Here is a 24277-nt window from a genome sequence, read left to right on the forward strand (position 1 = left end):
TTGTAATAAGTTTAATCCCCAGACATAAATCCACATTGATAATCATTTCTGATTTGACGCACTTCTGTAAAATTCCCATCTTGTCACAGTTCTACTGCTGAACAACTGAACCATCCCGTCTGAGAAGATACATGTACACTGTACTTCTCTGATTAAAATGAGTGTAATTGAACAATTGCTGCAGGGAAAATTGATGTAATCGTCAACATTTTGTCCAGTGAAAATACATATATGTTCATGTCGATCACTTTCAGGTGTAACAAATCAATGTGTCTCTAAATTGTCATGAAGTTACATTATCTGTTATCGTGAATCAATGCTTGGATGTTTTCTAGACAGAGAATTTATTACTACTTACTATTTTATTAAAGGATCAAATGTTGTTTTGCTCCATTTTAAAGCTACAGACTGTGATTAAGAATATCTTTTTAAGAATAAAGTGTATACTGTAAATTCATTGTCATTTTCTATATCAAAAAGTTTAAATTACCGGTACTGGTATATTTTTTGAAGCAGTTTTCAAAAATGATTTCTTCTTAAACTGCTACAAAGATCCATTGTTATTTTTGTAAGAAGCACAGCATTATATCATTATGCTTTTTACTAAACAAGAAAAAGAAAAAGGAACTGTCTTTGAAAAAAAATATATCTTTTATACTGATAAACAAATTACCTAGTTAGATGATTTCTTTGTTTTTTATATATCATTGAGAGCATTGATTTGTTGAAGATCTTAAAATTTTGGGGAAAAATGAATTGAAAAAGACTTTTTTTTACATCCATCTGTTGTCGTATTGGGCATTATGAATACAATTCCTTTACTTGTCTTAAGTCATCACCTATTTTATGTTAAATTACAAAACGTAGAAGTAAATGCATGACTTGTATGTAAATGAATTGTTATCAGGGATTAAAAGTATAAATGATTACACATTATGTAAATCAATGTTAAAAGATTCACATGTATAGAGATATCACAGCTACATAGACTTTCACTGGCAAAAACAAAGATACATCAATGTACCTATATTTGTTTTGTATGAGCGTCATACTTGAATGTATGATATTGATTATTGGACATAGTCAGGGTTACAGTTACTTATATTCGGTTTTATACAATTTTTTTTGTGTAAAGTCAATTGGCATTAGGCCACCGCCCAATGTGTGTACTAGCTACTACATGTATGTGTTATATTTGATGCAAAGGATGCATTATTGTTAGCTACCTGTTTACATAACATCAGAGCCATCTATTCAGAGTAAATTCTGATATATTGGCATTTATTTAAATCTGAATATATTTAAGATATGGTTATATTTGAGATGAACTAATATATCTTTAATGCTTTCTAGAGTAGAAGATGGATGTGAGTGTTTACAGTGTAGTCTCGATATGTGCAAATTTTACTTTTTGTAGATGCATATGTGTATTTGACTCATTTTATATTTAAAAGCCAGAGCTTCATGGTACTTGGACTTGCATGGCATCAGAATAATATATTTCAAAGGTATTAATGCAGAGAATCAGGGGTAAAGAGATAAGTTTGCATTACATAATATATGATGGTACAATTATACAGTACTAACAATGACTGTCATTCTTTGGTGATTACTTATCAATTTAGATAATCCATCACCTCCATTTGATCTAGATCTGATTTTGAAATGATCGCACAAAGCACTTTAAAAACAATTGTTTTACTGTTTAAGTGATATGAATATAATGGCTATAATAGATTGCGTCTATTTCATGGAGATGGCGTTGTTCACGATTTATTGGTAAACATCATCATTGCCACGCAAACATTACAAACTATCACAAAATGTCATGCATTAGGGAAGTCTTTCAGACAAATTCTGTGATTAGGATCAAATGAAAAAATTAACAATGTAGAATTGATTTTTAAAATTTATATATGTACATTTATATCTATATAGTTGAGAACCATTTGTGATAAAATGGTGCTTTATATTTTATTGAGATCAAATGGGATTTGTTTGAATAAATGTTATTTATTGTGATTGATGTGTGAATTAACGCAAAGATTCATAATTATGCTGCTTTTGATTATTAATCAAATGTAGAAATCTGTTTGCAATCTTTACTGTAAGATGTATGTATTGTGCCATGTTAAATTGTATATCGTGTACTCTGTGCTTTCTATCATATTATAGATTTAGTGTTATTTAGATATTAAGTAGTACTCTGTGGTATATATTTTCATTGAAGTGTGGTATTTATCAAATGTATCCGCTGAGAACATGTTTATTACCATATATATACACTGAATGACTGTGCACAAAATAGATATTGCAACAAGTACTAAGAGTTCGCATAAGAACTACTATCATTGTAAATTTTCACATCTACCCATTGAAAATAAATACACAAAGTAATGTTAGCGTGTGGGTTCAGACTCAACTGTGGAAAGTTTCTAAATGTATTTGTATTATGACACTAGTTCTGTGCATTATATCAAAGAAAACCTTTTCCTTTCACAGTCTTCAAATTTATACGCATTGCATGATTGTTAAAAAAATATGCTTCTGTACTACATGACATGTTTATATGGTACACATTTTCATGGTAGTATTTAACATATGTTGAATGCTGATACCAACAGAATTGTGTATTGCTTTGTACAAACAGTTGTACATCTATGTTAGTTCCCACCTTACACAATTGAATAATCTTTAGTGCTTATAGATTCTTCAAGTTTCACAAACAAAATGGCCGATTTTGAAGGGCCTTTCTATTGTTATTCTGCTTCAGTGAAAATAGCAAATCATTGATAAATATTATAGCTCTACATGTATTATACTATGTTCATGCACTATGCTTCATCTATTGTGTTTAATGTCAATATGTTTCTGTCCATCAATAATCAACTCTTATTAGAAATCTTGTAGGTTTCTTTATATTTAGTATTTCAGACTGTCATAACATTTAATCTCTTGTTATTATTATTCAGGACAACTATACAAGTCCTATACAATTTAATCCAAAATATGATTTCATTTAGTCATATTTATAAAGGGTATTCAGGAGAGCAATCGTGTCATATATATATTTTAATTTTTTTATTAAAGCTAACCTTAAAATTGTTTGCCTTAACAGCTAGTTGATAATGCTTGTCTAGTGTCAAGTTTTTGTTTAGGTTTAGAAACAGTGATCTGTCTTTTCTAATTCAGTTAAAGCTGACCCTAACAAAAAGAACATTAGACCTCAGACTAACATCATCTGTTAAACCTGATTGTGCACAAAAGCCTCAATGCAACATTAGGTTTTAATTTTTAGTAGCAAACGAACGATTGGGTGCAAGGAGACTTGGTGCTCATCAACCTGTTGAAATCTAAACTTTGATAAATTAACCCTTTACCTATTTTGGTTGTCTAATAGACAACTAGTAGACCACCACTGTTGACTTTTGTCACATGTATGTACATGTAACTCATACTCCACACAATTTGCCAGTCTGTGGTATCTTAGCAAAATGTATCCTCTTTATGTACGTTCTATGCCCCTGGACTGTCATTTTCTTAATGCTGTGACATGCTACCTGGACTTGTAGATCATAGGGAAGCATGCTAGTTAAGATGATATTTGCGATTATAAAGTAAATTGCTTGATAACTACAAATCCCATTTGGGATTTTTTAAAAGGGAATGGTCAGCAGCTATTTGTATGTAGATGTAACAAAAGGTTTCCCCAATAAAAAGTATTACAATGCTTACTTCATATTTATTAGTCTTGTAGTATGTATATTAAACTCTATAGTCTACCCGATAGTATACTTGTAAATTTGTATTTTATTACAAGAGTACTAACATTTAAATATCATTATTGTTGTTCACAAGAAATGGCTATTGTAATAAAAGTGGATCGTTTCACCAAATTTTTCTTGTGTTTTCATGTGGTATTGTGTATGTGTGTGTGTGTGTGCGTGTGTGATTTGTTTATGAAATAAACAAAAAATCAAATCAAATTATATATTATATAATTTCACTTTCTGTATAATAGTAGGAGATCAGCCTGTAGATCCTGTTACCAAACTCTGGGAACAAAGGTTTGAAAGTGTTTTTGTGTCCTCTGATGAATACCTAACAATTTTGACTTGGGCTGCCCCCTTGAAAATCCCGGGAATTTCCGGGAGGGGTCAACAAAGGTCAAACAGGGGTCAAAATTTAAATATATTCCAATCGTGTCGATATGCATATCAAATTACTTGTCTAGTCATGAGGATTCAAAAAGTGTATAGTTTGATATACCTCCAATCTTTGATGAGGGCGCTAGGGTAAAAAAAAACGTTGAAAGGTCAACGCACTCTAGAGTGCAGTACGTGGTGGTCAAGTTCACCAACACATTTAACATTGTCCGATTCTAATGATTTTAGTGTCTAATAATATGTTTCCTGGCATGGCAAGTTCAAATATATAACTTTCGTAAGTAAAAAGGCTTTCCTTGACCATGAACATTCAAACTGGCTGCCAAAAGGGCTAGGCTACTGCATGAGAGACTTGAATCAGGAAGCTGTAATGAATGGAGATACCGTCTCGAAAGAATTTTCCGAGGGAAAATTATTCAAGATTAACCTGGCTTAACAAAAAGAAATGTAACCCACTCCAGCCATCATTTCCATCAACAGCTGTCCATATCAATGCACAGTCCCTCTCTGGCATTCCAAATAGTACGAAATGTTACGCAACGCCATCTGCTTCCCTGAGTTCTCTATTCACTCGTTTGCAAAAATATGCAAGCATCGGGCTTTGAAGCCATGCGTGGCACCGACAAATTAAGTCATGTTCATGGAAGATGTATTTAGCTATAACATATAAAATGCAGAATTCACAACATATGACCAATGCAACTTTCTATTAGTCATCAAATGCGTTTTCCGTTCTCGGATAGCTCTACTGAAGACATGGCCATTTTAACCAACGAAATCGACCAAGGAAATCATGAGTTAGAGCGAATGAAAGATTTTCATAATCATGATTTTCTCATCTAGTTATTGACATTTTCCGAAAATTTCCGAAATTTGTACATAGCTAGGAAGGTAGTCCAAAGGTTTATCTTCCTAAATAACTAAATTAAATTGTGTTATAATGTTTGCGCATTTATTGATTTAGGGCTAGAAGTTGTCAAGTTAGCACCACTATTCACCCAAAGTACGGGCCGGCAAAGCAAAAGCCGCCGTGCTCGCTGGGCTGGGCTGTGTGTGGAAAGGGAGGACTTAGTGCTAGTAGGGAGCTGTAAGGTTTTGGAGGGGGATTAAGGGGATTACGGTAGGGGAAACAAAAGACGCGCGGTGCCACGGATGACTTCAAAGGGGCCTCTTGGACGGGATCTCCATTCATTACAGCTTCCTGCTTTAACATACATTTTTCAAAAAAATTGAGGGTGGGGGGGGGGGGGGGGGGGGGGGGCTTGAGCCCCTGAGTCCCACCGTTCTGCAGGCCCTGACATGAAGGCTTCTAAATAAGTATATTTTTTTGCTGACTGTAAATTTGGGAATATGTAATTTTCCAACAAACGCATAAAAATGTATAATTTCCACACAAAAATGAGAAAAAAATCCCGGAAAATCATGTCATTTCAGCAACATTTGTAAATCACTGGTATCGAATTTGAAATAAAGCTATAATTATAAAATCTTCGATTGATAAATATAGGGGCATGCGGAATGCTTAGGAAATTTAATTCCCGTTTACTTTACTTTTCTTTGAATGGAATATAATTTGTATGTGATTTTCTTTTTGTATACAAAATACAAACCATTTTTTACTCCTTTACTGCTGATTTTTTTTTCGGGGGGGGGGGGGGCGAAAATGCGTTTTGCCCCCCCCCCCCCCCCCCACTTTTTCCGGTTTTTTTTTTGGGGGGGGGGGCGACTGCCCCACCTGCCTTCCCCCACATCTGGCGCCTAATGCATTTAATCTATCCCAATATTTGTAATGGAAATGTGTGGTGAAGACGACAATTTATATTGTTGTCGGATAACGTTTTCATTCTGGCTGTGATTTGAGTGCTCATGATCCTCTCGGAACTTATCTGCTAGGAAGAATTTTAATTTGATACTTGAACACAATTCCCCTTACCTTGAGAAGAGTCCAGCTCTGCCAGTCTCTGGATCATGTTTGCATCAGAAATTTCAGGAGCAGGTTAAATACATAGTCTATGGCGTGCAGTATATACAGTGTGATGTTTTTTTTTTTTTTTTTTCTTCATTTATTACTGCAAACTAAAATAACAATAATAAATAGTCCAGTAAATCGAGACAAGCGTATACCACAGTAATGGTATCGTTCCCTTTCAAAGAAAACATTGATCAAGCTGGGTTAGCTTAACTTCGATAGACGGATGACCAGGAAATCAAGTATATCAAATGAAATATGTTTCTTTGAACATGAAATTATTTAATTCTAGCAGTCTTGGCTATATACGGTGAGTATGATACAAGAAATAATCTTCTTCTTTTTTTTAATAAATTTGTAATACCTGACAGACTTGGAAAAATCGGAAACTTATTTTATTTTACTGGCATACAATTTGGAAATCTTTTCCCAAAGTGTGTAATAATTGTAACATATTTTTCACATTACGTTGATATATTAAAACAAAAATAAAAAATATATGTAGAAATGAGTTCTTGAATGAACATGATTGTAACTAGTGAATGTAATTTCAATCAACATGTCATGTTACATTGAACTTCTTCCCTATAATTTATTGTTATAGTTTTCTAACTGTTGTCGTTGATGTAGGTGTTGTGGTTCATTTAGTTTCCTTCTTTTCCCCCTTTTTTTTAGTCTTGCTGTTTGATCACATCTATATATATATATATATATAGGAGTTGGAAGGTTACACTTTATTGGTACGAGTTATACAGACAGTTATACTGCACATGAGTGTTTTTAACTTCGCCATGATTGTATTATGTATTTAGTTACTGATGAGCCTTCTGGCGAAACAGTTTGTATAACTCGTACCAATAAAGTGTAACCTTCCAACTCCTATATCTACATTTGCTCCTACAGTTGAGTACTGTCAGAAATTGCAGTTTCACTAAACTTGCTTATATATATATATATATATAAAGTGCGAGAATTCTCAACTCTGACATGACAACGGGTGTTCCAGAAAATGTAGGCGTGAAGAAAATGGTCTAGGAACGTGAGACGTAGCTGTACTTTACAATTTTATTACGAGCTTTACTTCACGCCTATATAATCATTATCAAACGTACCGTCAGAATACCCATGAATTTATCAATTATTTGAATAAATTCTGTACCCCACTTGAAATTTGACTTTTTTTTTTTACCTCTGACATTTTAACCTTTGACATTTTTATCACTTATAAGTTCTATACCGCACCAAACTATCCTCCTACCCATCATGATCAGTTACATCAAAGTTAAGTACTGCAGATCGAAGGTGGATGAATATGAACGAAATTGAGAGGGAAAATGATTTGAATATACTCTCCTCCCGGGGATGATGTAGACCCTCATTTTGGTTATGATTAAATGAAAGACGTGCATGGAATCGTTCTGCTCAATCGATCGCTAAAACATATCAATTTATTTTGTTCAAAACACTTTTCAGTTCGTTGTTCCTATTTATTCCCGTGTCCCAGTACTTAACATTTGCACTTGAACACGTGTACAGAATAATGTAATTTACGTCAGGTCTCCGTGATTTTTCACGATTAAAAAGTTACACACTCTTATCTAAACATATAGAATGATCAAACTTCGCCTGCATTATGACAACTGTAAATAATTATTCTTGAGACTAACAGTTGGAGCTCATTACAATCATTTTCCATTTCGTTTAAGCTAAGCTCATCATGGCATCGAAGACCATTACCGCCTTGCTCCTTCTCATCATCGCTCTCATGGACGCGGCGAGTGCTTCTATGAGCTCTGAGAGTGAATTTGACAACGAGTTAAATAACGAGTCTTTTAGTAATGATGACATCGGGGATCGCAAGGAGAAACCAGATGCATTTAGTAAGCAAGGACATTTGGAATACACATTTAATTATAAGACGGGTGAAATAATGACTTTATTGTATGTGCAACGTAATGCTTTTATTCATTGCTCCTCTTTTATTCGGAAATGTAACAATATTAAGGAGAGAGCATTTCTGACCATTTTATTAGCTTTATACAGTTTCAGTACTCACACTTTTGATCCTACATCCCCATCGAACTTTAATCCACTACAACAATTTATTTTTCATTCATGCTTACGTAATTAATTATATTCAATTTTGTATATTAGACAATAAAGATAAAATAGATATTTTATCTTCGTTCACCAAAAACACAATTGCAGTGAGGGGTAATAGATACTATGTAATATTTTGTTTAATTTTACAGCAGGTCGCATATAATATGTATAGGTACTATTACATTAGGCATTCCATGCCACCTCATTTTCCTATTTTGTATAGCACGAGTTATAATGGATTAATATATTAGGTATTATATATCTGAATCTTCGGAATGTATTACATTATATTTTTTACTGAATGCATTATTTGTCATGTTATTACAAGAAGAAAACAAAAAGAGTTTTTCTGCTGTATATAATTTTCCTTCTGCTTTGCTATATGTACACTGCATTGTAAATTAATTTATATGATATATAATTATGTTTACAAACAAGATTATTGATGTACATAAATGAAGTTTAATAAATACGATACAATACAATACATATGGCACATTTAATGTTGGTCTGTTAACTTCGTCAGGCCTCCTGGCGTCTAACTTTATCACATCTATCTAATATAAAAATTATGTGGGATGAAAGCTTATAACAACGAATTTTATACGTTAAAAGGCATTTATATGACTGAGAAACATTACCCAGTGTCATGCTTTGCCTCATCCTCCCTGAATCAAGTAATGTAACATATATCAACTGAAATGGCTCGTTTCTATATACATTAACATTTTCCTGTCTAATTTCTCTCTATATATTTTTATTTCTTTAGATTAAACTTCATATAGCTTCCTATATAATATTCACTCTCTTTCCTCTCTCCTTCAATACGGCTCCCTCTTTTTCTCTTCCTCTCACGTCCGCCTATAGTGTTCCATACTTCAAGTTCAAGTTCAGTTTATTTCACACATCCTATAAAAAACTAACTTACTTGTCTATCGATTATCTACATTTTTATTTCCATTTCTTCATCCATCAAGTAGCGAAAGAGAGGGAAAGAAAAAGAGAGGATCGAGAGAGGGAGAGGGGAAGGGAGAGAGAGAGAGAGAGAGAGTTGATCAATATGTAGACTATATAAGTATGTGAATATGTAAAAATGTACTACCATTGTAAATATGAAAAATTAAAAATGGAAAAAATAAATGAATTGAATTAAATTGAATTGCTGGAAAATGCATGAAGATACAGGTTGGGTGATGACGCGAGATTTTCCTTTGAGGTTGTTTCGTCGGCGACACCATTGTTACCCAGCCGACCTGAATTTCGGCATCTTCTTTGTCAGATAAAATCTCCCCGTTAAGTCGGCCTGATCAGTAAAAAATAAATTATTGAGTTAATAGGTAAACTATAACTAAGAATGACAATGTCTGCGAATATCCGCCATAGACAACGAGCTGGGGACGTGATTCGGTGAGTTGTGTGTTATGCAACTTGCTCGTCTGAGTCCGACACATTTAAAATGGTGTTGGCGTAGACTACCGTATAGCTGCATATTACTATCATGGTTGTGTATTAAAAACTATTCTATTGTTTCTCAATATTTCAAAGCGACTGTACAAAACTGAACTGATTTCACTAAAAATTTGTACTTTAGTGACGCTGTCTTCCATTCACACAACGTAGACCATATTTGTGCGAGCAGCAAGCTTGCAATTTTTTTATTTCTTTTCGTCGATAGATCTAGAATCTACCAACATTATGATGGCTAGACCGAAAACTTCAGTCTCTCTAATCGTCGGTTGTTCCACTGAGACTACGTCTGGCTCCACTAGACCTCCGATTATAGAGACTGAAGTATGGCCTATCGGGACTGTACGGAACCAATGGTTCGGTTCGGCAGGACCGCGATGAATGAGATATGCTACGAGATTTTCACTCTTTACATCCTCACACATGCTGCAATATGACAATAATTAGAGTCTAATTAAAAATAACATATATATAGCTTATTTGACTTACGATAGCTTGCTCATTTAGATCCTAAATTAATGATTAATCCGAGAAAGTCTCGTCGTCAACATTATCCGTCTTGGTTTTAGTTGATGAATATTAATTTTTTCTTTTCGAACGTCCAATAGCTACCGTAGCTAGAGTCGGCCCGGCTTGACCAACGAACTCCCACGAAACGAGTGCTCTGATTGGCCATTGGCTATGTTTTGGTAGGTGGACCCGGAAATATATCGGCCGCCGGGTAATATTTCGAATGCATGAACGTAAGTGCTTCGCGGTTCTGAGGAACAAATTGGATAATTCATATAAGTAAGTCCGAAAATTTCACATTCTATAATAGGTTAGAAAATTTCGAAAACTGTAATTAGGAGATATATAGACCGACCTAATTTACATCTGATTTAGAAATCAGGAAATTAGATCTAAATAAAGAAAATCGGGGGAGAAATGTCGGTAACGAAAAGCTGTTACGCTGTGGCTCTAATTTACCCCCACGGTACGAGATCTCTGGGTTGCCATCTGTATTGGGGAATGACAACAAATGTCAGTTTTATTAAAGAAATGACCCAAATCAGATGGTTATTGCTGTCTATGATAGACCTTGATATTGATATTTCAGTCAAACCCTCTAGACATTTGTTACGATTTTTCAGCATCTTTAAAGGGTTCAGTATTTCACTTAAGTTTAAGTCTTACATAACTATTTTTAAAGTTTGAAGAATTCTGATTTTTATCATAGATCTATTTAAGGTACAAACTGGAAGTTTATTTTGAAATGTTTGTTAATTTTTCTATTTAAAAATTATTGTGTGTGCAACTTCATGTGTGCGTCAGTTATGTGTGAAGTGCATCACCTGTTTAAAGCGTGACATGTCAAAATATCTGTGATGTGACGTAATATTACGTATTGACATTGCCATTGAACTTAAGTTGCGCTTAAGTTGAGTAGGCCCTCTCTCACTTTAATTCGAAGCCACTCGAGTCGAGCGGATCGGCCAATGAGAGTGCGTAAACTCACTGTACATCAGAGAAAAAGTGTTCCCTCAAAAGCATTGCTCTTCAAATGCCTTAATATTCTAAATATGACAAGTAACAGCTTAAAAATGATGCCTGATTGTTATGCCACATGTATGTGTAGTCCCATATACTTCTTTCTGCGTAGACTACAGTGCTTGTTACTTTACCAAGACTGGGCCAAATTTTTTATCATTTCGATCACTCCAGAACCTTGCAGTACATACCAGTACTTAATTGCTACATGATCAACTATTTCTGATCGATTCCACACCGTTTCTTTCACAATGCAATCGCATGACCAGAACTCAACTTTATCTTTAAAATTACATGTATCATTTCCCAGATTGCTTGAAAAACAAATGTAATATGTTGGATTATTCCCCTACAGTATATACATGTATATCATTGCATCATACTAGATTTTTAATGATGATTTAATGAGTAAGTTCTACATGTATTAAGTTTGAATCCATGGGTTTTATAATAGATCGGACACAAACAAAGACTTAGATATGAAGTTATAAGAGTGCAGCTACCGTTTTGTAATATACATGTAGGCCAGTAATTCAATTTTCAGATCATTGTGTATGGATGTACAGGCCTCGAATTACGTCAAATTTGGGTCAAGGCCACTTTTTTGAGAGGGCACAAATCTATATCATAAGGGGCACTAAGGCCAAAGTGGAAATTGTGTGTAAAATCACCTCACGCCATTTTAATGGGGGGGGGGGGGACCCCCCCCCCAAAAAAAAATGCTCACAACCCCCCCCCCCCCAACTGAGCGAAATATCGGCCGGGCGCGATTTTCAAATTTTCGGGAGCAAAAAAAAAATAGTGCTCACTACACCCCTCCCCCCCCCCCCTTATTAACAGGCAGGCTGTTTCGCCACTAAATATTCTCCCACTGGGGCCCCTCTTTGGTCCCCTCCCCTGCCGCCGGCTGGATCCGCCCGTGGGGTGGGTGAAGGGGGTGGGGAGTTTCCCCCTATGACGTTTCATTGAATTATTAGATAAAGAAGACGATTCGTTGTACCGTTCTCGACTCGTTTTATCTGTTTATCCTTTTCTGAATTCCACGGGAAGCGTGGAAGCTTAGATGTTTTTAATAAATTCTTAGAGAAAGAAGATGATTCGATACCGTTCTCGACTCTATCCTTTCCTGAATTCCACGGGAAGCGCGGAAGCTTGTATTTTTTAAATAAATTATTAGATACAGAAGACGTTGTACCGTTCTCGACGATTAATCCTTTTTTGAAATCAATTCCCACCCTCCAGCGCGAAGCGCGTAAGCTATGACGTTTTAATTAAAACGTATGTGAAAGAAGACGATTCGATGTACCATTATCTCAACTTTTAATTGTTTTCTGATTTAATTCCCGACCCTCCTCCCGAGGAAAATTCAAGTTTTTCACTGATTAAAAACTCTGAAAACGCACCAAAAAAGGTCACAACGCGAAGTAAAGATGTTGAACCAACGATAGGTAAACAAAACTTCCCGATATTGATTGGTCCAAGTAAAAAGGATGGAGACGGATTGAAAAACTAAGCCCGAGTCATTACGGTTTTTGTGCCAAACGTTTCAGTCATTTCGATGAAGATATGCTTTCATATCTCCGTATCGGCAATGAAGTCCCGCCAATAGTTATTAATTTAGGAGTTCCATGGTGGCAGTGAAGTCTCGCCGATAATTATTGTTTTAAGATCTCCGTAGGGGCAACAAAACCTTGCCGATTATTATCGTTTTTAGAGCTCCGTAGGGGCAACAAAACCTTGCCGATTATTATCGTTTTTAGAGCTCCGTAGGGGCAGCACAACCCTGTCGATTATTATCGTTTTTAGAGCTCCGTAGGGGCAACAAAACCTGGCCGATTATTATCATTTTAGAGCTCCGTAGGGGCAACAAAACCCTTGCCGAGTATTATTGTTTTTAGAGCTCCGTAGGGGCAACAAAACCTTGCCGATTATTATCATTTTTAGAGCTCCGTAGGGGCAACAAAACCTTGCCGATTATAATCGTTTTTAAAAGCTTCGTAGGGGCAACAAAACCTTGCCGATTATTATCATTTTTAGAGCTCCGTAGGGGCAACAAAACCCTTCCGATTATTATTGTTTTTAGAGCTCTGTAGGGGCAACAAAACCTTGCCCATAATTATTGTTTTTAGAGCTCCGTAGGGGCAACAAAACCTTGCCGATAATTATTGTTTTAAAGCTCCATACGGGCAACAAGACCTTGCCGATCATTAATGTTTTTAGAGCTCCGTACGGGAAACAAAACCTTGCCGATTATTATCGTTTTTAGAGCATCGTAGGGGTAACAAAACCTTGTCGATAATTATTGTTTTTAGAGCTGCGTATGGGCAACAAAACCCTTGCCGAGTATTATTGTTTTTAGAGCTCCGTAGGGGCAACAAAACCTTACCGATTATTATCATTTTTAGAGCTCCGTAGGGGCAACAAAACCTTGCCGATCATTAATGTTTTTAGAGCTCCATAGGGGCAACAAAACCTTGCCGATTATTACCATTTTAAGAACTCCGTAGGGACAACAAAACCCTGCCGATCATTATCGTTTTTAGAGCTCCGTAGGGGCAACAAAACCTTGCCGATTAATAATGTTTTTAGATCTCAGTTGGGGCAACGAAGTCTTTTTGAACATTACAAGTCGGGGTTGACTTATGATGACTATAATGTCGGCAAAACTTTTGTGGATTTAAATATTGTGGCCGTAAGCGGTTTGATTTTGAAAAGGGCATTCCGGCCAGTGAGAGGGGCATGGCAGCAAATTGCCGATTGCCGGTGGGTAATTCGAGCCCTGGATGTATCACAAAAACATTACATATATGAAGCTTGTATTAAGCTTGTATCAGCCTGCTTATGTGGAAAAAAGATAACTGATGCTAGACACTACAAAAAGAGAGTGGCTTCAAGTGTACCTATTATGCACCCGCCCTCAACAGTTTCAGGTGGTGGTTCAGCACTCCTGAATTGCAGGTGTATATGTGTTTGTTTTTAAAACCGCCTGTACTATTTCTACAGGTTTGGAGAAATAATATTACCAGGTGGTCGAATTTTTATTCACATTTACTGTCATTTAGCATGAGCAGGTGTCCATATGGACTTATTTCTCCACAAAAAAAAACATGTTAAATAAAATTTTGAAATCCAAATTTCAATGGGCAAGTGTCATCATTTCATGGCAGATTGTAATGCATGATAATACTCGCTAGGGGATCACATATATTGAAATGATGATGATAATAAATTAGAATAAACTACATATCTGTACATTTAATCGCTTTAATGTATTATGAGGAGAAATGCAATGTATTTGGTATCTTCCATCTCGGCTATATTCAAATGTGTGTACCCTTGTAAGGTGATTACAGAATTAGTATTGAATGCTTTATAACTATGTCAAATTGGATCTAATTTAGAATAATTTTTATTTTAGTTTACAGAAACACATATGTTGAATGAGGAAAAGTAGTGTCTGATTGCATTGCAGACTTGCAGTGATGTTAGGTAAAATGGTACTGTACCATATGGTAGAGTGTGCTTTGTTGTATAGGTTCCCTTTCTCATGTTGGCTATATTCATCTTTATGTCGGACTATACCAAGCATACTTTTAAAAAAATGCATAAAAAGGATTGATATGTTGTTTTGGTTTGAAGGGAGGAAGTCTTGCTGTATGTATGAAAAAGTAAAGAAACACTTAAACTTCATGGCCACATTAAAAATCTATAAGTGTAGATGTGATGACATACAAAACTGTACATTGTGGGCTAGCACAAGCCTATAATAGCTAGCAAACCTTTAGGTGCTGGCGGTCTTGTAGATTAATACCCCACTCTGATTTTAAAGGTCAACACTTCATTTTATGCAATTTACAGTGGATTAATATTGGATTAACAATGAGGACCATTTTATAAATCTTTATCCTTATCCTTATAAATCTTTCTCCTTATCATATCCGTATCATCAGTATTGTAACCTGTGGCTGTGTGTTTATTTCAGGAACTTGAAAGTGGAATCATTCCGGGGTCATCAGGTCCTGGTGACCGGGGGAGCTGGGTTCGTGGGCGTTCACCTTGGGAGGGCACTGCATCTCCTGGGGTCAAAGGTCACGCTGTTTGACAAGGCCAAACCATTGGAAGACTATGACCCAGATATCAAGGTTGTTCAGGTAATATGACAAAGGTTCAGAGAGGTACATGTAGATACACATGTATCATGTACAAGGAGATGGATAGATAAATGAGAGAAAGTTAGAGTAAGGCCTAAAAAAAGATGTTGTATTGCTTTTTGCGACCGACCAAAAATCTTGAAATCTACGGTCTTCTTTTTGATTTTTTTTTTTTTTTTTTACCGTTTACAAAAAAAAATGTATTAAAGCACTAAAGAATGAGAAATAACAGCCCAAAGAGGGAGTAAAAAAAATAAGATTTCTGACCGACCGACCCATGCTTTGGCAACTAAAGGGCAATACAACATTTTTAAAAAAAAGGCCTAATATAGAAAGATTTGGGGGGGGGTGGGTTGAGGAGAGGGAGAACATTCTTGACAAAATTGATTTTTGTTTCATTACAAATTGAGATGTAAAATGTACAGAATCACTTAGGACATATATCCTTAGCCACTTGTATTGGCAGGGTAATAATCGGGAGTGCCAAGGCTGACAGATGTGAGCGCTATACAAGAACCCAATATTATTATTTATATCAGTGGTGAGGCATTCTTTTGTTTTGAATGGTACTGGGCCCTGTTTCAGCATACTAGTACTCATTATCAATGACACAATAGCTGAAATCAGCTACTGAAATACATGCATTTATTAAACAAGTTTGTGAAACAGGGCCCTGATGTTCATACATGCATGCATTCAATAGTTAATTTATTTTTGTATTTTTTTTGTAGGGTGACATCAGGGATCGAGAACTACTTGATAAGTTGTGCGAAGGTGTAGACTGTGTCTTCCACATAGCTTCCTATGGGATGTCTGGCAGGGAAATGGTATGTATTACAGGCCCTACCAAAATACAAAAAAAAAAAAAAATTGTCCCAAGTAAATTGGTTGTACTTGGCAGAATCAGGCTTGCAAGATGCAGGATATCAATCTATATTTGCCACTCTCCACCCAAGTGTAGTAATTGGGTACCTGGTAGTAAGAAATTCCTTGAATGGTAGCTCGTCTAAAGCCGGAGCGATGATATGATTGTCGCGCCTTAAAGGCGAACAGTATTAATACTGAAGAGGCTACCCTGGGTAAACAAGACATTTTATCATCATAATCTTTATTATTATTTATAATTGATTGTATTCTCCTCTTAGATGAAAGCCTCAGACTTCATCGAAAGCATCAATGTTGGTGGAACAGAAAACATCGTAGAGGGTAAGTCGGATTTGTGCAGCAAGAAAATAAATGATAAATGTTAATTTGGTTTATGTCACACTTACTTCCTCGAGGAATGGACAAGCATGAATTACAAATCCTCTTTGTTGGTCTGATGCCCAAATTTGTCATGTCTGAGTTTGCCAACACCCCCATTGAAACATTTGTTATAAAATGAATACACATTCCTGTATGATGTACATATGAAGACAGATTTATAATGGTTTCTTGCAACAGCAGTGTTTCTGAACAAAATATAGGAAAAAGCATCAGTTTTCCTAATACTTCACTGTTCATATTTGTTTGCCTGCCTAGCAAAAAGCGAGACATACCTGTAGGCGCCGCTTTTCCGGTGAAGGCGATGGCATCAACATCAAAAACTTTACCTAAGGTTCAGTTTTAGAATTTTTGGTATAATTTTGAAAGAATATGTTCTTAGTCAATGAAACTTGGACTATAGGGTTATCAAGTATCTCCAATCATGTGAGTAGTATTTCAGGTCACTTAGTTAAGGTCAAAGGTCATTTTAGGTCAACAAACTTAGACTTTGTTGTGGCATCAATATCAAGATTTTGAATTTTTAGCATATTTTCAAAATTGTTTGTTCAAATTCTATGAAACTTGTACCCAAGTGTTATCAAGTATCACAAATCATATGACACAAATTCCAGGTCAAAAGTCATTTTAGGTCAGTAGACTTTGATCATGTTTTCATGAATTGAATTAATAAATACAATTTTAAAGTTAATTTGTTCATATTTCATTCAAGTTATCGATAGTGGTACAATTAATAGTAAATAATTTTTCTGATGATTCTTAGTCAATATTCACTTCAAAATGCTGATTATGTTCAGAGTATTTCATTTTTTGGGGCCTGATAACGGGCCACCCTGCCTATAAATAATGTTACAACCTCAATTTTCATCATATCGAATTGCGTAATGCAGGCGAGACCGCCAAGAGCATTTCCCTTGTTTAAGTTACTATTTGAAATAATTTTGTAATTCTTCCACATACACATGTATAGCTTTGGGGCTTACAACTTGGAAAATAGATAGGGATTTATACACTTTATATATGTGCATATACTTTATATACTTTATTTATACGCTTTATATTTTCGGAGGTGATATTCAAGTCGAATCTCCATTTCATGATTACCCGTTTCAATGTTATTTCTATTTCATGATTATCCATTTCAGCCTGTATCAAGCAGAATGTACCAAGACTAGTTTACACAAGTACACACAACGTGGTCTTTGCTGGGCAAGATATAGAGAATGGAGATGAGACATTACCACTGCTTCCACTGTCTGCTGTGAGTAAATAATGCTTTCACCCCCTCCCCCCCCCCCCCCTCATTACCTTGGTCCTGTCCTCCCATACCATTTTCCACAGATTTATCCATTAGACCTCAACAACCATAATGATTAGGATGACGATGATGATGATGATGATGATGATGATGATGATGATGATGATGATGCTACTACGTCTACTACATCTACTACTACTACTACTCCTCCTCCTCCTCCTACTACTACTACTACTACTACTACTACTACTAAAATTACTACTACTACGACTACTTCTTCTACTACTGCTTCTACTACTACGACTACTGATTAAAAAGAAATTCATTTAATACCTGTAGCAGTGACATGTTCATTACCAAAACTTCTCTCACTTTCCAAGTGCTCTCTATCTTCTACTGTTATTTATATTTACTCTTTTTTTTGGCACAGCACAAAGATGATTATTCAAGAACAAAATCAATGGCCGAGCAGCTTGCAATGAAATCAAATGGCAGGGAAACGAAAGGTGAGAATGGATTTATTTGAAGCGATTACACTGTAATTATCATAATCTATTGCTTATGGGAACCAAACAGTTCCTTTATTAGAGGCTATGAGAACGAGATACTTCAATAGCCAAAAGGTTTATATAGACAAAACAGTATATAAATAGAGAGGATTGGTTCTATAATCGAAGCACCATATATGATTTTTTTTTTTTAAATGCATAATGATCATAATTAATACAGATTTGTGTATTTTTGCATAAGCCTCGTTATTGAGCTACGGTAGGAATTTTGAGAAAAAAACTTATGGAAATAATGCAATACCTCATAAGTAGTTAAACAGCATCAAAGGTGAATAGGAGCTGCGAAATATTTGAAGTAAAGTTATTACAAAATTCTAGTCTGAAATGAAACAAATCATAGGTTAAGATTTGCATTCCACATGACACTTTTTTCCATGATTTGTTCCCATCCTGAAGGAACAATTCAAAGATTTTCAAATCATATTTTGTGATAAATTTCACAGGAATAGGGTATAATAGGAAAGAAACTTACCTATTAATATTTTCATCCTCTGTTTTTAGATGGGAGCATTCTGAATGTGTGTGTTATCAGACCTGTAGCTATCTATGGTGCAGGGGAACAGAGACATTTCCCCAGGATAGTGGTAGGTGTTCACTTTGTTAATTTTTTCTTTTCATCTTGTAAACAGATAGTAATAATGATAAATTAAAGTCAGCCCACTTCCCTGGACCTTGGCCATGCAATGATCACAAATTTTGAACACTTCAGAACAGTCAAAGCATCTGCTAATGAATAAGCTGATGAAATTTCTTATGTATATGTATATCTCACATAATGTGGAGGAACAGGATATGAAATGCTGAAATGGATGGCTCAAGACCGAGGTACTTGGAGAGACACTTTATGTAGAATTTTGAATGGGTCACTGAACCTGTCATAAACTGACAGATCACTATTGATGATGATATATCACATTCTTTTTTAGTTATCACTAAGTGAATTGACAATTTTGCAGTGTGTAGAATTGAGTGTTGATACGGAGTAATGTCCTTCATCTTGTTCGGCAATGCATGATACCCTCAAATTTTGATAAAAGTGTATAAATTTGGTATTAAAAGATGCGTAAGACTCTTGGCCACAAAGTCATGAAAGCTTGTGGCACAAAAATATAATCGCATTGGGGGGGGGGGGTGAATTTCGTCATCGCTGGCCCTCTTCAGGTTGAATTTAATTGCAACCCTAACCCTAACCCCTATATCTTACACACAATAAAGTCCAGAGCACTTTACGACACAGGGGTGTTCTTATGGAAGTAGCTGCTCTGTCTTTGAAATGCATTGTTTACATCAATATGTTTGTAAATTTTGTATTTATGTTGTAGGGCCTCCATGGAAAACAGTATTTAACTACTGATGGAGCCACCCTACTAAAACAAGACTAATAAACAATTAAAATATAAATAAATGTTCTTGTTTTTTGCAGAAGAATATGGAGCAGGGTCTTTTATGTATGAAGATAGGCAGTTCCCACATCAAGGTTCCATGGGTTCACGTCGACAACCTGGTGAATGGTCATATACTAGCAGCTGAAGGGTTATCGAGTCACAAAGAACACATAGCAGTAAGTTGGTCCACCTCTACACATTGCTGTTAAAGACCCCATTGTGCAGGAACCGCAGTAGTTTACATTGGCATCTTCTTCTTTTTTAACGTGTGAATGAATTACAAGTGGGGATGGGAAAAATAGAAACCTGCGCACAACAAAGGCCCTTTGCGTGCTCACTAATCTGAGTGCTATAGGAGGCAGAAATGTTATTAAAGTGCATTATGCTGATTTTCATCATTTAAAAAAAACTGCAGCAGTTTTCTGCATCATATGTGAATGAGACTTAACTCTACTTCTGCTACACAGAGGCCAGCAACTATAAATCCTAGTTGGCCAGGTGGACTAGTGTAACATTTAAGTTTTGTTTATCAAAAGAAAAAGAACAAGCATCGGCCATCATTGTAGATGTATATAACTTTTGTTCAGAAAAGGTAACAAGGGAAAGATTGTGTATGACGTATTATGGCTAATGGCCAATTATATCCTAAAGAATGAAAGTTCTGAGAATATTTATATATACTTAAGAAATTTACTTTATGCTCTTTAATTGATGATATTGAAAGAATACCGTATGCCACCATGCAAGCATGCTAGTCTTTTCATTGAGCCTAGATACAGTTAAGTAAGTGTCAAACGTTTTAATGAGAGAGTAAGGTAATAATGCATGAAAGTAAAATAAATTAAAAAGGAGGGGATAGTAGGAGGAATAGTGGGAAAAAAAGAAAAAGGATTGGGGGGGGGGGGGGGGGGAGAGAGAGAGAGAGAGAGAAAGAGCATGTAAGAAAAAGAGCATGTAAGAAAAAGAGCATGTAAGAAAGAGAGAATCACTTTGCATTGACTTTACCATGTACATTCTCTGGTACAATACATTGATCATGTACCTGTATATTGCTTGTACATGTAATGCCATGTATGATGTGAACTTGAAAATTCCTCTTGGCAATCATGTTTAAATCATGTTTGTATCTTTCCTTTCAGGCAGGTCAGGTGTACTTCATAGCTGACAAGGCTCCTGTAAACCAGTTTGAGTTCCTCCGTCCGCTTATAACCGGTCTAGGTTATCGTTATCCATCCCTCATTGTTCCTGTATGGTTCATGTACATAGTAGGTGAGTTTGAGTTCCTCCGTTCCGCTTATAACCGGTCTAGGTTATCGTTATCCATCTCTGATTGTCCCTGTATGGTTCATGTACATTGTAGGTGAGTTTGAGTTCCTCCGTCCGCTTATAACCGGTCTAGGTTATCGTTATCCATCTCTGATTGTCCCTGTATGGTTCATGTACATTGTAGGTGAGTTTGAGTTCCTCCGTCCGCTTATAACCGGTCTAGGTTATCGTTATCCATCTCTGATTGTCCCTGTATGGTTCATGTACATTGTAGGTGAGTTTGAGTTCCTCCGTTCCGCTTATAACCGGTCTAGGTTATCGTTATCCATCTCTGATTGTCCCTGTATGGTTCATGTACATTGTAGGTGAGTTTGAGTTCCTCCGTCCGCTTATAACCGGTCTCGGTTATCGTTATCCATCTCTTATTGTCCCTGTGTGGTTCATGTACATAGTAGGTGAGTTTGAGTTCCTCCGTCCGCTTATAACCGGTCTAGGTTATCGTTATCCATCCCTTATTGTCCCTGTGTGGTTCATGTACATAGTAGATGAGTGTTCATAGTGAATTAAACTGTCCTGTGATGATGTGAATTATGATGTTAATGATTGTTTGGAAACAACTGAAGAATATCCCACCACACAACAAGTAACCTGACCCCCGAGTGACCACACCCAAGACCCTAACCTTAACATTAATTCCAACCGTAATCCTAATCTTGAACTTAACCCTTACCCTATTACCCTTAAGATAAATCTGACACTGACCCTAACCCAGGCCTAATTCTAATCCTTATCGTAACCCTAACTTTTACCGTAGAACTGGCCCTAGGGCCTAACCTTAACTTGGCCCTAATCATAAGCCAGATCCTGACTCTCCCTTTAACTCTGTTTCTAACACTGAACCCATGTGTATTGTACTGATGCACAGTGAGATATTCTATGAGCGTTGAATTTGTCAGTATCCAAAGTGTTAGATATCTATTAAGCTACCAATATATGTAATTTATGGTACAAGTCTACCTTTTCTAAACATACATGTACCCTAGTTTTAATACAACTGCTACAGGATCTGATAGAGTATGTCCACATTGACTCAAATTTTCCCCACTCCAGCTGAAATCCAAGTCTTGCATGTCAGTCGTTCTATCAATTTCTTTTGATTTGCAAGTGTCGCCCTTATAAAAAACAAAAACTACATTGATTTGTACACACAATGATAGAAAAGTTAGAACTTCTTTTTCGGAAGTGGCATGAATATTTAGGTATTTACTTTTCTTTTCCTTTTTGTTTTATCATGTAGCTCTGCTTAGTGAGTGGTTACACACAATCCTAAAACCAGTCATCAATTTCCAGCCCTTGATGGTGAGAACAGAGGTAAGAGAAACTTCCACTTATTTGTAATTTTTTTCTCGAAATGGTGAAATCTGTATATAAAGACTGCTTTACTAGAGAAACATGAAAAGTGGATTTTATAGGCAGGTGGTCTTTATGTACAGGTTCCTTTAGTACAGGTTTCAATGAGAAACCAGATTCAAGGGAAATAACAAAGGTGTTCTTTCTATACAGGTGGTCGCCAAAGCAGGTTTGACTATAGTTACTGCCAAAAATGTTTTTTTTTTTTTTTGAGACGTCCAGGTATTTGTATAGGGATACAGATGTAAAGCCTAGGTCATACCTTGCTGATAATGATAACTGTAACCATAAATCGTTCCCAACTCGCTCCCCAAATGGCTACCCTGTTGTTTATGTTTCTGTGTGCATTGCATGTGATTTCCAGCAAGATGAGAGTCTATATCTTTCCATTTTGATCATTTTCAAAGTTCACAATCTACATCGGGGGGGGGGGGGGGGGGGGGGGGCTGTTTCACAAAGACTAAGATCGACTTTAAGTTGGACTTAACTATGGCACGCTGTTCATGCCACTATTTGCTCTCACAATTTTACTGACAATGGTCCCTCTTGGGACGTACAGATCATGGTCACAAATAGACAGAATTTACATTTTTTGATAAATCATTATTGAAGGCAAAAATATAATCTGAAGATCATAATGGTGAGAGTAACCAGAGGCATGAAAAGCCTGCCGTAGTTAAGTCCAACGTAAAGTCGATCTTAGTCTTTGTGAAACACCCCCCAGTTCTTAATGTACTTCATCATCAGCCTTTCCCCTATTGCTTCCAGACACTTTCTATCACAATGCAACTGCATGAACAGAACTTAACTTTTTCAATATTTTTCATTTTTACTTCCAACAGCTGTTCCAGGTTGCAGTCACTCATCATTTCAGTATAGAGAAGGCCAAGAAGCAGCTTGGGTACGAACCTGTTGAGCGAGATCTCACCGATATGGTCCAGTACTTCCTCGAGCGCGGCCATCGGAAGAAGTCATCGTCGATCGGCGCGTTCTTTTTACCGTGATTCTCGCTGTACTATTTGTGATGCTGTTAATGTCTCTTCTACCTCTAGCTGGGTGATATATATGCATGGAGTGTTGAACCTTGAACCCTAGTTACACCAGGGAGGTGTTAGAGAAGGAGTGGAATCAAGTCGCTCTCCTTTGACCCCATGCTCTAAGCTGCCGAAAAGTTATGCGCTAATCTGCAACTGTTGAACAGGTGATGAGATAAAAGAGCGCATGGATAATCAGGGTTTAGAATTCCTACATCAGAAAATGGTATCTCTGCAAATGTTCGCTGCCCTTTCAATGATTTCTCATCAATAGTTGAATGTTTAATGAGTTGAACAAGCGAACACAAACTTTTGTAATTCATACTTTTGTTCAACTGCAAAAACAAAAAAAACATGCAAAAGCATGCAGTAGTAAACTTACAGTTATCGAAGATTGTAAATCATGGATTAAGTGATGGGGACATTAAAACATGCACAATAATCGGATTATCCTAAAATATTGAGTTTTTGTCAGGATCTATTTTTCTTTTCCCAACTCTGGCACACACCTCCCTGGTTACACCAACAAGACCAATCCCATGCCAAGGCTTTCCATGGAAATTCATGGAATGATGGAAAAGATTTGTTTCATACAGGTGTCGGATAAGAACATTTTTGCAATAATTATATTTAGGGTGAATGTGATTGACAATTTTCTTAAGGGAAAATATGAATGTAATTTTTTTTTTAGTACAGGGCAAATGGA

General features: G+C 36.1%; 1 protein-coding gene across 1 annotated transcript; it reads left to right on the top strand.

The window, feature by feature from the left end:
• The first annotated feature begins 9516 nt into the window (after window positions 1-9516).
• On the top strand, window positions 9517-24025 carry LOC575739 (short-chain dehydrogenase/reductase family 42E member 1). Its single transcript, XM_030984744.1, has 11 exons — window positions 9517-9645; window positions 15218-15386; window positions 16118-16213; window positions 16532-16592; window positions 17795-17910; window positions 18338-18413; window positions 18978-19060; window positions 19900-20037; window positions 21001-21130; window positions 22425-22498; window positions 23380-24025. Exons 1-11 carry the CDS (start codon window positions 9593-9595, stop codon window positions 23539-23541), a joined length of 1158 nt encoding a protein of 385 aa, XP_030840604.1. The 5' UTR covers window positions 9517-9592; the 3' UTR covers window positions 23542-24025.
• The last annotated feature ends 252 nt before the right edge of the window (window positions 24026-24277 follow it).

Source organism: Strongylocentrotus purpuratus, unplaced genomic scaffold (assembly GCF_000002235.5).
Source record: "Strongylocentrotus purpuratus isolate Spur 01 unplaced genomic scaffold, Spur_5.0 spur5_scaffold_14, whole genome shotgun sequence".
NCBI lineage: Eukaryota > Metazoa > Echinodermata > Echinoidea > Camarodonta > Strongylocentrotidae > Strongylocentrotus > Strongylocentrotus purpuratus.